Source organism: Balaenoptera acutorostrata, chromosome 11 (assembly GCF_949987535.1).
Source record: "Balaenoptera acutorostrata chromosome 11, mBalAcu1.1, whole genome shotgun sequence".
Taxonomy (NCBI): domain Eukaryota; kingdom Metazoa; phylum Chordata; class Mammalia; order Artiodactyla; family Balaenopteridae; genus Balaenoptera; species Balaenoptera acutorostrata.
In genome coordinates, this window is record NC_080074.1 from 5922652 (window position 1) to 5938621 (window position 15970).

A 15970-nucleotide genomic window follows, 5' to 3' on the forward strand; every position below is an offset into this window, starting at 1 on the left:
GACTAACTGGCTATTGGCAAAGGGATGCCAGCATCATGTGCCCTTCAAACAGCCCACCTGATCAGTTTCTCCTAGGAAGGCGTCGTCTCCTGGGAAGAGTCATCTAGATGATTCTGCTTCAGTTTGCAGTGCAGGGAAGTGTGTTTTCTCAGTTGCTTCCCACCCCCTGCCCACCAGGGGTGTGAATTTTCTATTCATACAAAGTAGAAACCGTTGGTAAAAAGTAGGTTATGTGCACTGGAATGAAGGGATCACGGATAACTTTCAGTGAGTGGATCACACCAGGAGAGGAAACAAGGGGTGTCCATGGATCCCCCTGCAAAAAAACATAGTAACTTACAGTTTAAACTGTGGACCATCATGAGACTTCGATCAGAATTCTAGTTGTCCCTCCTCAAACCGCCTTGCTTTATCTTGTTCATGTTTCCTAGGATATATGTGAATATAAATCTCACTTATGAGCCTTGAAAGCCACTGCTGTCACAGCAAGCGTGAATCTGGAGACCTGGACGGCATGGCCGGGGAGAAGGTCTGCAGCGATGCCTGCAGCCCGAGTGCCTGCCGTGCCGAAAAGCCAGGCCGGCCGCCCGCCTGTCTCTCTGTTCACTCATTCACTCAACAAACAAGCCTGGCACTGGGCCCCAACCCCAGGACACTGGGCCTCGCCCGCAGGGAGGCCTTGGGTGGAGGCAGACAAGTAACAGTCACAGGCTGGAGTGCAGGGGCCATGGTGGTGAGCCTGCCGCGGGGCTGGAGGGGCTCGGCCGGCAGGGACCCCGGGACCACCTAACGGCCCCTCCCCTCGCGTGCCTTCCTTGTCAGGTCCTGGAAGATAACGGAATGCCGATGGATGACGATCAGTACGCTCTGCTGACTGCAGAATTAGGATACAAGAAAGAAGGGATGAGTTATCTTGATTTCGCAGCAGGATTTGAAGGTAGCTCATGGCCAAGTGCCAACCTGTCTCCCACCCGTGGCCCTGCCGGTCTTTCCGAGTAGTGCCGCTGGGCTGCTGGGGTTGAAGTAGTGTGAGCTAAGATGTTGAAACGGTGTGTGTGTCCTAAGACTGAAACAGACATTTTAAAAAAACTTTTTCTTTGTGTTTCGGCCTTTTTTTTTCACTCAGCCACACCGTGAGTGCAGAATTTTGTCGGACAGAGCCTTCTACAAATAGTAGGAGCCCAAATGGTTTCTAAAATTTACTCCCAAGCCTATGCTCCTCCAATCACACCTCATGTCCTTTAAGGTTTTCCTCCTAAAAACAGATGCTGGTTATCTGTAATTAGTGACACCCATGCGCCAGCAAGGCAAATGTTCTTCCGCCCTTTTTGCAGATAAGAGAACAGAGATGCTAGAAGATTCAGCGACTTGCCCAAGATCACCCGGCCACTGTCCCTCCCCTCCGGCCCCCTGCCCCAGACCCACATGGTTGTCAGGAAGTTTGCTGGGCACCGTGGAGTCCGGGCCGGAGGCGGGGCCTCCCGTTCGCCACCTGGTCTTTAATCTGCTCTCCCAGCCGCACGCCAGGCAGACGGATGACCAGCACCTAGCCTCCCGCTTCTTGGCTCTGTCATCTCTCCCCTCCCTTGTCTCCACTCTTACAGAAGTTTAGGTAGACAAATAAGCCCTCTGGAAAAGCTGCAGAAATCATGCATATATATGCATGATTCAACGGATATATAAATGCACTGCAGGCTGGATGGGGCAGAACCCGGAGCCCGATTTGCATTTTGCTGTCTTCCCCGGGGTTGGCCTGGGAGATGACTGGGCGGTGTGGCGGGCCTCGCTAGAGAAGCTGGCCACTGGGACTCCTCACCCATCCAACACCAGCCCCCCGATTTCATTTGCCGATCCTAAAGGAGAGAGGTCCCACACCCCCCAAAAAGACAACACGGAAGCCATGGAATTTTAGGATTTTGACACTTTCTTTGGCTACGTGTTTTGACTTTTTTGAAGGACAATAAAAAGCAGGGAGAGGACCCCCCATTTATTTTAGTGAGTGCTTCCAGTGCCCGGGGACATCCATCGCTGAGGTGAGGAAATCGGGGCCCAGGGTGAGGGGCCACTTGCTTGAGGTCCCAGGGCGGTGAGCCTGTCACAGAGCAAGTACCACACTCAGCAGCTTCCTCCCTGCCCTCCTCCCCCGTCTCTGCCCCCCATCAGTCCCTCCAGCATATGGCCAGATGCTGAGGGTGGGGGAAGATGGCGGCTCCAGGCCGTTGGGAGGTTGGGGGTGGACACGGCAGAGGAGATCAAGCAGCAGGGGGAGGTGCTATCTGCCAGGAGTAGTGAAGCCCGGGGAGGCCACTCCAGGCCCAGGTGGGGGTAAGGCAGAGGCCAGGTTCAGGGCTGGACTCAAGGATGCCCACAAGCTCCAGACGCCCTGCCCGCTGCCCGTCCTGCAGACCACGTGGGGGGCAGGGCGGCTGTGGGTGTGACATGTGCAGAGAGTCACGTCCAAAACCAAGTCCCAGGTTGTAGCCTGGCTTTAGACAAGGCCACACTCAAAGTGTCACAACGTGATAGAAATGGGTTGGTTTTTAAGTGGAGGTTACACCTCCTTCCTCCGTTTTAGGGGAGAGAGAGGGCCTAATGCAGTAATCAACCAGCTGGGCTCTGGAATCCGACGGGCCTGGGTTAGCTGTGATGTCTGTGAGCCCTGTGACCTTGGGGAAGTTGAGCCTCCATCTCCTCATCTGGAGAATGGGCATAAGAATAGGTTTCCTTGTGTGTAAACTGGGCTCGAGAAGAGACTGTACCTCTTAGGGTTGTTGAAAAGACCAGGACTTGTCCGGAGACCTCTAGCACAGAGGAGGTCAGGACCTGCCTCATGACTGAATTACGCTTTCCTGTGTTTAGAATCTGATTCTAGGAAACAGAACAGGCAGGAATCCTCATTCTCTGCCTCTGGGAATGGAGAGATGGGCAAGAGGTGGTCCCTGCCCTGGAGGACGGACAGAGGAGCCAGACAGGAAACGTGCTGGGCAAGAGCATGGCCCTGGTGGTCTGGAGAACAAGTTCTTCTCGTGGGGACGGGGCATGTCTAAGATCGTAACAGAGTTCATGCTAGGTTCAGTCTGCGGGGTCGTAGTACTGTATAGTGTTCTAACAGGCCTGGGGACGGAAGAAGTCAAGTGTTGAGATAGAAATAAAGAGCCATGCTCGCCACTAAGGGAAGTCCCCTGATTTATGCCGTTGTTTCAGATCCTCAGATGAACGGGCCAGAAGTGAGTTCACCTCAGACTCCAGCTCTTTCCAAAGGGAACTTGGACGGCTACTTTATAACTGCTGAAGAGTGCCTGAGACAGTTCCCCCGGAGACTGAAGGAATCCTTCCGGGTAAATCATGACCTCTCTGCTGCTTGGCTTCTCCGGGCACCCCTCCCACCCTCTCCTCGCTTGCAGCCATTCAGCTGCAGCGGGTGTGAGCCCTGCGGCCCCAGCATGTCCTGCTCATCGGGACACAGAGTGCTCCGTCCGCAGACTCGGGCTTGCCTTTTCTCCCCTTCCCGGGACAGGGCTTAACTCTGCGATCCGATCCCCTCCCCTCCCCGAGGCCCTTCCCTGCTGACACTTTGCTGGGTCTGCCTTCTGCCCCTCACAGGCCTTGGAGAAGTAAGGAGACCCTCCTCACAAGACAGGGAGGGGTGGGAAGGGGCACGACAACCCGAGTTACAGTGAATTCAGGATGCTTTCAGGCATCCCGTCCACTCCACTCCTGCACAAACCAAACAAGCATTGTGCACTTGCATGTCATAAGCTGGACTCTCTGCTAAAAGCTGGGGCTGAAATATGGGAGCCCTGCTCAGGGAGCTCAGTCCAGCCCAAGACACAGATGGTCAACAGACAATTCGACACATTATGATTGGCTGCCGTAGAGGGACCGGTACTGTGCTATGGGAGCACAGGGGGAAAAAACCATTAAGGAGGGCTTCCTGGAGGAGGTGACCCCTGAACCAAATCTTAAACCCTCAGCATGTGCTGGCCAGAAAAAGAAGGGAGTGAAAAATAGAAGGGTGGGCTTGCTTAAGGCGGGTGGCAGACAGGTCATGGGCTTTAGGGAAAAGCTCCCGGGTCTGCGTGACTGAGGCGTGGTTTGCATGCAGAAGCTGTAATGGGTAAGACAGGAGAAATAGCAGCCATTCAAACACAGAGGCAGGAATGACCTCAAATGTTTTTGTGTTGAGAAGTAAAAGAGGGTCGTTAAAGTGGGAAGGAAGATTGATAAATCGACCACATTAGCTACAAAACGGGGCAGAGGGCACGAGGGAGTTAGAATGTGTCCTCGCCAGGGCGTGGAGACCCCAGGGTGTGGAGACCCCGGGGTGTGCAGGGGCAAACACCTCAGTAGGTGGAAATCCAGTGAGTCCAGGGGAGGAGAGGTGGGGAGCACCCTGTGGGTGGAGCCAGCCCCCAGGGGCAGGGCATCCGGAGTTTGCTGTGCTTGAAACATCTTCCCTGCGTGGATTGCCAATTGGGGATTCATTTTGGTTATTACTGAGCTCCCATTTTAAAACATATACTTATGATGACTGTCTAGCTCGGATTTGCAGCATGGTTCTGACTTTGACTATTTGGTCCAGACATCAGACCGTGCGTCCTAATTCTTGGTTTGAAAACATGTCACCGTAAGCAGACAGGGAGAAGGGTTAGTCCTCATTATTTCGTCCAATGTGATGCCCAGCTGAGAAGAACACGGAGCAGGCGGGGGTCATTTACGGGGCGGAGAGCCTGGCGGGAGGTAGAGAGGGCCGAAGGGGAAGCAGAGGCACGGGGGCAAACAGCCCCTCTGTGCTGGTTAGCAGGGCCGGGTGGCCATCACCCGCGGCTGCCTTTGTCCTGCTGCCTCACCCGTGGCAACCCAGGCCCCTTCTTCTGGCCCCCTTCCCACCTGTCTCCTCCCGCTCACCTTTCCCAGTGGGGACACGGGGAAGCCAAGCTTCCTGCTGGCACTACGTCTTCCTACGTTTATTACCAGTATAGCTTGGTTACAGCTCACAGATGTCCCGTATTTCCTAAGATGGTCTTTATTTTAAATAGTTAACTAAAAACGTTCACCAACACCCACCCATCCTGCAGAGAACTTATAACCTAGTAGATAAGACAAAGACGTGAACCCCTAATTGCCGGGGTTTGCGTGATACAGACTCGGGTGCTGGTTATATCCGGGTTCCCGGGGGTGCTGCTCGCTGCCCTCACACGTATATGTAAACGGGACAAAGAGTGTGTCTTTTTTTAAAAATAAATTTATTTATTTTATTTATTTATTATTTTTGGCTGCGTTGGGTCTTCGTTGCTGCACACGGGCTTTCTCTAGCTGCGGCGAGCGGGGGCTACTCTTCGTTGTGGTGTGTGGGCTTATCACTGAGGTGGCTTCTTTTGTTGCGGAGCACAGGCTTTAGGCGCATAGGCTTCAGTAGTTGTGGCTCGCGGGCTTCAGTAGTTGTGGCTCGCGGGCTTCAGTAGTTGTGGCTTGTGGGCTCTAGAGCGCAGGCTCAGCGGTTGAGGTGCATGGGCTTAGTTGCTCCGCGGCATGTGGGATCTTCCCGGGGCAGAGATCGAACCTGTGTCCCCTGCATTGGCAGGCGGATTCTTAACCACTGCGCCACCAGGGAAGTCCCAAAGAATGTGTCTTGATTGTTGAGTGGGATGGTACAGTCACTTTATTTCCTTTATTGAGTTCCTATTCATGAGAAGTTCTTGAATATCTCTCTCCATCACTAATGAAAAAACTATTTTGTATTAGTTGAAAATGCTATTAATCCTGCTGCTGCTGTTGTTTGCCCAGTGATTTTGTAGCCAAATGACCCCATCTCAGCACAGTTAGGTTTACGGACAACAGCACAGTTGAGTAAGGCAGCCTCACCGTCATAGCCCAGGCCAAAGACCATGAACAGTCGGAGGAAATAATTCATTGTGACCAAACGAGGGGCGTCCCGCCTCCCTGACTATGGTGAGGAAAGCAGGCACAGAGACCCCCTGGGTGACCTGGGAACATGACCTGGGGACAGGTTCCTGTGGCCCTTGTGGGTTCACCTTCAACCTCATCCTCTAGACAGCGTCCGTGCAGGTTCAGGTGCATGTCTGTGAAATCACGTATATTTTAAAAAACAAGCAGGATCAAAACCCCACACAAATAGGGTCTTCTATACGTACACTTCCGCCGCTGCATGTTTCGCTTCACAATCTGTCCTGGACACCCGACCTTGCAGGGTGATCCCAACACGCAGCTCTGGTCAGAGTGTCTCCTTTCTCTTAGGATGGGCCCGGGTCCTGCCTGGCTGGTCTGCAACCCCTCTCTGGCCCCTCTCGACCCCCCTCCTCCTCCCGTCACACTCCGGCCAGCACGCTGCCTCCCCTTCCTGGCCTTGCACGTCCCGCACCTTTGCCTGGATTGTCACCCCTCTCTCTGTGACCAGCCAACTCCTACCGAAGCGCTGGTCCTGCCTCCGGCCCTTCAGACCTGCTGGGAGGTCTGCTGCTGCCCACTCACCTTCCGGCATGCAGTGTGCGGGGACTTGTAATTCCATGAGACGTCAAGGCCCGATAACACAACTGGCTACCACGGTGCGTGCCACGCAAGTAGGTGTTTGTTGAAAGCATAAGGGAATTCACTTTACATGCCAGGCAGTGAACCTACATGGCCTCAGTTGTTTCAGTCCCCACATCTACCCTATCAAGCAGGCGCTAGCGTTCCCATTTTATAGATGAAGAAACGGAGGGTCAGAGATGGGGAGAGACTTCCCCGAAGCCACATACCTAGTAAATGTCGTAGCCAGGAATTGAAATAATATCTCTTTCACTCCAACATGTATTGGCTCCAATAAAATTAGGAGTCTTCATGCTGGGAAGTCAAAGACTGAGATTCAGGAAATGAGTAAATTTTTTAAATTTGTGAAGATTATAAATATGGGTTTCCATGGCATCTAGATTGTCCCTGTAGTCCAGCAATTAGGGCTGCGTCAGAGCACTTCTCCCCCCGCCTTTTGCTGCATTTATCACGCTGACTTGCTGTAATTTGCTTACACATCTTTCTTCCCTACTGGACTGAGAACCTTGATGTCAGGGGCCAGTTATCAGTACGTCCCTGTACCTAGCAGGGTGCTTGGTGCATCATAGGTACCCAGGAAATATTTGCTGCATCGTTCATACCCAACCTCACGCCACGGATGTTTCTTAAGCACTGCTCTCTGGGCTGGAGCTGTCTCGAGGAACAGATCAGAGCCCAGATATCACGTTTACCTTTAGAGGTGGAGCAGACAGTGGGCACGCGGATCTCCAGAGTGTCAGGTGGTGAAACGTGCTGTGAAGAAAAATAAAGCAGGGTGAGAGGCCAGAGACCCATCAGGGTGGTGCCCTTGCACAGAGGGGACAGGAAATGCCTCCCTGGAGAGATGGCATTCGGGCAGAGACCAAAGGCCCAGCAGGTCTGGTGGAGAATCCCTGGGGTGCCGGAGGCAGGCTTGGCATGTTCCAACAACAGCAAGTAGCTTTCGGCTCTCGGCTCGGAGGAGGCCAAGGTGCAACTTTCTTCGGTCGTCCCGAATCCGTGTTCGTCTGACACCAGCCGCCTCCACCATGCTGCCTAAGTTCGACCCCAACAAGATCAAAGTCGTGTACCTGAGGGGCACCAGTGGGGAAGTCAGTGCCACATCTGCCCTGGCCCCCCAAAATCGGCCCCCTGGGTCTGTCTCCAAAAAAGGTTGGTGATGACATCACCAAGGCAACTGGTGATTGGAAGGGTCTGAGGATTACAGTGAAACCGACCGTTCAGAACATACAGGCCCAGATTGAGGTGGTACCTTCTGCCTCTGCCTTGATCATCAAAGCCCTCAAGGAACTGCCAAGAGACAGAAGGAAGCAGAAAAACATTAAGCACAGCGGAAACATCATTTTTGATGTGATTGTCAACATCGCCCAACAGATGTGACATCGATCTTTAGGTAGAGAACTCTCTGGAACCATTAAAGAGATCCTGGGGACTGCCCAGTCTGGGCTGCAGTGTTGATGGCCACCACCCTCAAGACATCATAGGTGACATCCACAGTGGTGCAGTGGAATGTCAGCTAGTTAAGAACTGCAAAGGAAAATAATTCAATAAAGGGTTATTTGACAAACACCCCCCCCCCAAAAAAACCAGCAAGGGTGAGCGGGGAGGAGATGAGGGCAGAGGGGTAGGGGGCTGGGGCCACGGTCAGGATTGAGGATTGGACCCCGAGTGCTGTGGGTTGAGCAGAGGAGCAGCGTGCACTGGCTTGAGCCGTGCAGGTATCACTGGCGGCTGTGAGAATAGGGGGCTGGGCGAGGGTGGGAGCCGGGAAGCCCAGGAGCCTTGGGTCCAGGTGGAGGCAGTGGAAGTGGGAGAAGTGAAGCTCTGAACCCATGGCTGTGTGGGCAGGTTGGATGCGGGGTGTGAGGCAAAGGGAGGACCCGGGGACGCTCCCAAGGTTTGTGGTCTGAGCAACAGAAAGAAGGCGCTGCCACTTCTTGAGCTGGGAAGGACCAGGGGGATGAGCTGGGAAGGACCCGGAGGATGAGCTGGGAAGGACCAGGGGGACGAGCTGGGTCCAGCGGGGGCCAGGAGTTTGATTTCGGCCCTGCTTGTTTTGACATCCAAGGGGAGATACCTCACAGCCTTTGGAGACGGGGGTTTGGAGGGTGTGGGAAGACTTGGAGCTGTGACGTGGAGGGAATCAGCAGCAAAGAGATGGGCCTGCAGCCCCGGCAGGCGGTGCTCCAGGAGAAGAGGCCGCTGGACAGTGGCGTCTCTGAGAGGTAGGGGCAGCACCTGAAGTCGGTTCCCACCGTATTTAGTGCAGTGATTGCATGTGTCAGTGCTGAGTAATTTTTGGTGAAAGAATAAGTGAGTGAGTACAGATAGATCTTGCCACAAAATCCCAAAAGGTTTGAACCGGACACTCGAGTCGTGGCAGGGCTTGCCTTACGTGACCTCTGTGGAGGGTCCTGGGACGTGAAGGTAGAGGCAGGGCCTCCGAAGTAGCCAGAGAGATCCGTGGGTGGGGCCGCCTCAGGGGCTGATGGGAGCAGGGGTGCTGGGACCACAGTAGCTGCAGCTGTCCAAGCCTGAGACACAGGATCGCGTGGGGGGGGCCGCAGGGTGTTGGCCCGGACAGACCTGATTCAGATCCCGCTGCCAGGCACTTGCTGTCCGACCTCAGGCAATAGTAATAGTAACAACATTTTAGAGCCCTTAGGAAACCTGTCAGTCACCTCCTAAGTGCTTCGCCTCGTTAGCACATTCAATCCTCACAACCACCCCAGAGGCAGGGACTTTATACTCCTACCGTTACACATGAGAAGCCTGGCAGGGTTAAGTCTCTTGCCCTTGGTCACTCTGCTAGTAGCCGGCAGAGCTGGGCTTTGAAACTAAGCAACCCGCCTCCAGGGTGTGCCCTGAGCTGTGCAGCCTGGCCTCAACCACAAGTTCCCTGCAGGCCTCTGTTTCCCCATCTGCAAAATGGGAATCACCGCCCTCGTGCAGCACGACCTGCAGACACAGAGGCAGATTTCAGGCGGGGCCTTCAGCACGGGCATCAAAACAGGGCCCAGCCTCTGGGTGGCAACTCAGGGTGAGTTCAGCACAGCACTGGCTTTCCCGTGGACAGAAGTTGCCAAACATTATGAAAGTTGTATAAAAACTTGAGGGCAAGATTTTTATATGCCCTGGAAAGCTCCAGCGTACTCATTCTTACTTCTGGTACTAGAAGTACCGGTCCCAGAAGCCGAGGGAGCAGAAGGGAAAGAAACACCTTTCTTGTCCCTTTTCCTGAACTCTTTGCATTAAAAGAGGGCACCTGGGGACATAGTTCATCATTTCCTGGGGAAAGCAAATCATGGCAAAGATGTTCCTGGAGCAGTGAAACCTCCAAAAAGCCAAGTTGAAACACGGCTGCTTCCTCACGTTGGAGATGAGTCCACAGCGCGGGGGGCAGGGGTGGGGGGATGTCGTCAGGTTCTGGGGGACAGGCTTTGACACTGCATTTTTGGCTCTAGGACCCCTACGCGGCCTTCTTTAAGATGGATATGGACAGGGATGGCATCGTCACCATGCACGACCTTCATCGGCTGCTGCAGCACCTGCTCTTCAACCTGAAAGACGAGGATTTCGAGCGATTCCTGGGCCTTCTTGGCTTGAGGCTCAGCGTCACATTAAATTTCCGCGAATTTCGAAACTTGTGCGAGAAGAGACCGTTCAGAATAGAAGACACCGCGCCTCAGAGACTCATTAGGTAAGAGAGCAGCATGGGTCAGCATTAACGCTGAGTCCACACACGGGTGCAAATGATGGAGTTGCCCCCCAGGAGCTGTTTATTTTGTCTTTTCCTTAGTTGAAGAAAAATCACATCCAGAATTACACATTCAGTGTAGAAAGACTAGAAAATGCAGATACAGGTTAGAAGATACACCTGATCTAAGCACCTGTGAACATCATTTTTGTATTTTAAGGTGTATCATCCCCGTCTTGTTTCTTTGCACATAAATATATACATATATGTATTTCTTTTTATGAGCCTGGGGTCAGATATATACACGTGTTGCTCAGCCTTCCAAGACATTTGGGCACACCGTATGCGAAGGGAGGTGCGCGGTGCTTGTCAGGAGAACACGTGGACTTCCTCCAGGCCCGAGACGTTAACCTGGGCAGTAGGTGTGAACTGGGGAAGCACAGAACACCTTATGGTAATTGATGGATACTGAGTGTCATTTCAGTCTTTTTTCTATGTGCATAAATACACACATATACTTGTATATTTTTCTTCTTATAAATTTGGGGTCAGCCGTGCCAGCTGCTTTGGGAGGTGCAAGGATCCCTTCCAGCCCTTTCCTAGGCAGTGCTCCCCACCAGACCCCTGGCCACCCAATGCCGGCCTCACTCACGGCAGGAAAATCTCTGCGTCCAGCTGAGCTGTGACTCTGTTTGTCTCCTTGGCTTCTCTCAGTAAGAGCATCTGCTCCTTGAAGCGGTAGTGGGTTCCCATCTTACCCGGGACGTGTCACAGTCTCTCCCCATTGAGATCTGTTGACAGGCGTGAATGAAGTAGCCATTCAGCCACTCCTTTACCAATTATTGTAAGTACACTATTAATATTTTTTGAACCGTTACCATCCACTGCATTTGCTGCTACAGTGATACAACGCAGTAGTGGCATTCACTGGGTCCTTCTGCCCTTGAGGTGCTCCCAGCCCCCAGGGGCTATAGGCAAGTGCCCCTTCTACCCGGCAAGGGCAACCCCTGGAAGGGGGAACCCCCAGAAGCCCCTGTCACTGAGCCAGACTTTGTGGCACTTGGCTAGGCTGCAGAGGCCCTCTGGTCTTGCACTTTAATTTTTCCCTCTGAATTTGCTGGTTTTATTTTGTCTATACTTAAAAAGCCAGCGAGGAAGAAAACGACTGTAGTCTCTTTCTAAGTGAAACGATCATGTCACACGTGAGTTGAACACCTGCTTCCAATTGCTCCATTTATGAGGAGCTTTAATATGAGACTTGATTGCTTAACGTTAAAACAAAGCACAAAAAAATCCTTCAGAAAGAACTTTCTGGAGAATGTATGCAGAGTGGATATGGAAAATTTCAACCACAAAGCGCAATCTTCCCATCCAAATGATTCCACCTTCTTAGTTGTATTATTTGTTCATTCATCACACATTTACTGAGGGTCTACTGTGTGCTGTGTCGCCCCAGGACTCGGAGGTACAAAGATGGATGAGATGAACACTCCCTTTGAGGGGCTCAGGGCTGAACTGCGACAGGTACAAAAATAAAGAAATAGAAGGATGTCTGAAGTGCCACAGGGAGGCGAGAGGCTAAGCCTGCTTGAGGTGCACAGAAAAAGCAGGACATTTCAGTTGGGTCTTGAGGTATGAGTAGGAGTTTGTCCGGTGCAGGTTACCAGACTGTGGTTCAAGGCCAGGGAACAGCATTTGCAAAACCACAGAGGTGGGAGTGTGGAGCACATTGAAGGAATGGGGAGAGGATGCGTGTGCAGAAGTGGCATGCACAGCGGGAGAGGAGGCCTCGAGATGCAGGAGGGCTGGATGTGACGGGGCTCGAGTGCCAGGCTTGGTCAGTAGGCAGGAGAGGATTTTATGCCGCGGAGTGTGTGGGTCACGTTGTGCCACAGAAACATCCTTCAGCAGCCCCAGAGCAGAGGATGGATATAGAGGAAGCGGCTGGTTCCAGGGAGACCCAGCTTGGGCTCCAAGGGTCTGGTGGAGAGCGAGCTTTGAGACCCCAACCAAGGCACTGCTTTAGAAAGCCAAGCCTTCCCATGGCCGGACCCCATACCTGTGCTTCATGAAGGTGTATCTTTTCATACCCCACAGCCCTTTAAGGAGGCATCACTACCTGCCTTTGCAGATGAAGGAATTGGGGCCTAGAGAAAAGTAACTGACTCGTCCAAAAAGACCCAGGTGATGGGCGTTGGACAGAGATTGGAGCCCAGGATGCCTCTGGGGAGGGGCCACTTCCTCTGCCTGGAGAGCTCGGCCTCTTTCACCCTCCCCAGCCTCACTCTCCGCCAGCCAAACCTAGACGCCTTGCCTTATTGGAAGCCATCCTGCCCTCTCAGTTGGGCCCCTCTGCCTTCTGGGCCTTCACTTTCCACCTGCATCATCAAAATGCACTACTTTTGAAAACTTTGAAGGTTCATAATTTTGTCAAAGAGAGGAAGACCATCTCGTTTGCTTCATAACTGCACATCATTTTTAAATGTGTAAATACCAGTTAGAGCGATGGGTCCAATGACCTGTTTCATTTACATCATCTATTCCCTCCCAATCTATTCCCTTGTTTAAAACACACGGGCCTTGTCCATTTATCTACTGACAATCCACATCAAGTACATAGTGGTACATGTACATCATCAGAGATGAAAGAATACTGTCAAGTGTCCTTTTAGCAGAATTAGATGGGCAGCTTCTTGTCACAAAATATTGTACGATCCAGTCCTTCCTGATGAATGACTAACTAAATGAAAATAACAAATTTCCTTGTTGTTCTTAGACATGTATCACTTACTCACTCATCAAGAGATTTGGCTTATATGATCAAGTTCACCATCATCTTCTGGTTCATCTAATAATTGCAAAACATTTTCTGATCTCAGTTTTCTTCCCTTTGCCACTTGCGCATGAAATAAGAATTCTCAATTTTCAACTACATTCAGTGAAAGCTAACGTAAGACGACAAGGATGGCGTCACTGTCTTCTTTTTACCTCCTTGAAAGATGCTGTTACACTTTGAGCAGTGCAATCAGAAAACTGAAGGATGATGTAATAGTGGTGATTCATTTCAATATTGTATCATCCTGCTAGGAGATTCCATCATTTTTTGTTTTCTTCTTATTATTTAGTCTCCTTTTTTTAGCATAGCTGGAAATAATTAATGAGCAATGATTGAATATTTCTTAGAATAATGAAATAGATCTAGTATAATTAAATCAAGATCACTAAGATCCCATGATCTATCATATTCTAAGAGGTTTCAATGGACCCACATGGTAATTGCAAGATAGAAGGAGTTTTATTTCATAAAGAAAATAAATACATTTTTTGTTGTTTTTTGGAAGACCTCTAAGAAAGAATAAAAGTCATGAATGCCACTCTTCTATTTTCTCGATCATACAGAATCACTATTTCTCTTTAAATATTTGATAGAATTCACCAATGGGGCTTCCCTGGTGGCGCAGTGGTTGAGAATCTGCCTGCTAATGCAGGAGACACGGGTTCGAGCCCTGGTCTGGGAAGATCCCACATGCCACGGAGCAGCTGGGCCCGTGAGCCACAGCTGCTGAGCCTGCGCGTCTGGAGCCTGTGCCCCGCAACGGGAGGGGCCGCGATAGTGAAAGGCCCGCGCACCGCGATGAAGAGCGGTCCCCGCACCGCGATGAAGAGTGGCCCCCACTTGCCGCAACTAGAGAAAGCCCTCGCACGAACCGAAGACCCAGCACAGCCAAAAATAAATAAATAAATAAATAAATAAAATTAAAAAAAAAAAAAAAAAAAGAATTCACCAATGAAATCATCAGGTCCTGGACTTTCCTTTGTCAGAAGAATTTTAACTACAAATCTAATTACTGTAATTGTTATAGGATCATTCAGGGTTTCTAATCCTTCTTGACTGAGTTTTAGTAATTTTTGTCTTTTAAACTATTGGTCTGTTTCATCTAAGTTGTTAAATTCATAAGAATGAAGTTGTTCATAGTATTCCCTTACTATTCTTTTAATATCTGTGTGGTCTTTAGTGATGTCCCTTTTTTCATTTCTTATATTGGTAGTTGATGTCTTCTCTCCTCTTTTCTTGATTCATTTAGCTGAAGGTTCATCAATTTTACTGATGTTTTCAAAGAACCAGCTTTATGTTTCATTTCTTTTTCTCTATTGTTTTTCTGTTTCGATTTCATTGATTTCTATTCTTTATTATTTTCTCCTTTCTTCTTGCTTTAAGTATACAAGTTGATCCTTGAACAACACAGGGGTTGGGGCACCAAACCCCTGCACAGTCAAAAATCTGTGTATAGCTTTTGACTCCCCCAAAACTTAACTACTAATAGCTTACTGTTGACTGGAAGCTTACCAATAACATAAAGTCAGTCAACACATAATTTGTATGTTATACGTATTATATGCTGTATTCTTACAATAAAGCAAGCTAGAGAAAAGAAAATGTTATTAAGAAAGTCATAAGAAACTTATATATACTACCAAATGTAAAATAGATAGGTAGTGGGAAGCAGCCACATAGCACAGGGAGATCAGCTCAGTGCTTTGTGACCACCTAGAGGGGTGGGATAGGGAGGGTGGGAGGGAGATGCAAGAGGGAGGGGATATGGGGATATATGTATATGTATAGCTGATTCACTTTGTTATAAAGCAGAAACTAACACACCATTGTAAAGCAATTATACTCCAATAAAGATGTTAAAAAAAGTCATAAGAAAGAGAAAACACATTTATAGTACTGTATTTATAGTACCGTATGTAAGTTTACATTGTCTTTTACAAGATGAATCATCTGTCTGTCAGTACCCATATCAATATTGTCTCATATAGTACAAAACACTGCAGGTGTCATACATTTTGGTGTGTAACTCTGGACATCAAAAATGGAAAGATAATGTGAAAAAGAAATTCATATTTGTTTAGCGGTATAACGATTCATGCATTGTTAACAAAGAAGCAGTAATATGATTGCTTTATGGGAGTGTGGTGTAATTGATACAATTGCGTCATGGTAGCCTAGCCTATACACTAAAGAATGAATCATTATAAAATTTTTATAGCATACAGTATTCCAATCATATTCATAATATAGTATTGGAATCATTGTTACTCTAAAAAAAACCCACTTGCCTGTGATGATAGGCTGATACACAATTTCTCCAATACGAGAGAGAGAGAGAAGCACACTGTACGGTAATATAATTCTTTGAAAGCAAAGTTATAAAAGAGGAAGAAAACTAACATATTAATTTTATATTAAATATCACTCACCTTATGCCTATGTAAGGATACACTAGTATCTACATATATTATATTTTATACATTCATGACATATCTAACTTTTTCTTAATTTTTTTTCAATATTTCTAGGCTATGTGGTTAATCTGTGAATTTTTTTCAAATTGTCACAAATCTACAAAAAATTTTCCAATATATTTATTGAAAAAAATCAGCATATAAGTGGACTCGTGCAGTCCAAACCTGTGTTGTGCAAGGGTCAACTGTAGTTTGCCCTCCTTTTTTATTTTCTTAAGCTGAAAACTCAGATTTTTTATTTGAATTCTTTCTTTTCTATATGAGCCCTTAATGCTATCAGGTTCCTTGTAGGCACTGATTTAGCTGCGTTTCACAAGTTTGGATATGTTATAGTGTTCATTTTCATTCAGTTCAAAATATTTTCTAATTTCCCTTTAGACTGTTTCTTGAAACCTTGGATTATTTAGAAGTATG

At 49.3% G+C, this 15970-nt stretch overlaps 1 protein-coding gene and 1 pseudogene across 1 annotated transcript in view; both read left to right on the plus strand.

Moving 5' to 3' along the window:
• The window catches only part of EFCAB6 (EF-hand calcium binding domain 6), a 252542-nt gene that overhangs the window by 151808 nt on the left and 84764 nt on the right, over window positions 1–15970 (plus strand). The window contains exons 19-21 of the mRNA XM_057555849.1: window positions 823–937; window positions 3205–3338; window positions 10014–10249. Coding sequence (XP_057411832.1) covers window positions 823–937; window positions 3205–3338; window positions 10014–10249 — 485 coding nt within the window. The remainder of the gene's footprint in view (window positions 1–822; window positions 938–3204; window positions 3339–10013; window positions 10250–15970) is intronic.
• LOC103019890 (60S ribosomal protein L12-like) lies at window positions 7563–8092 on the plus strand (annotated as a pseudogene).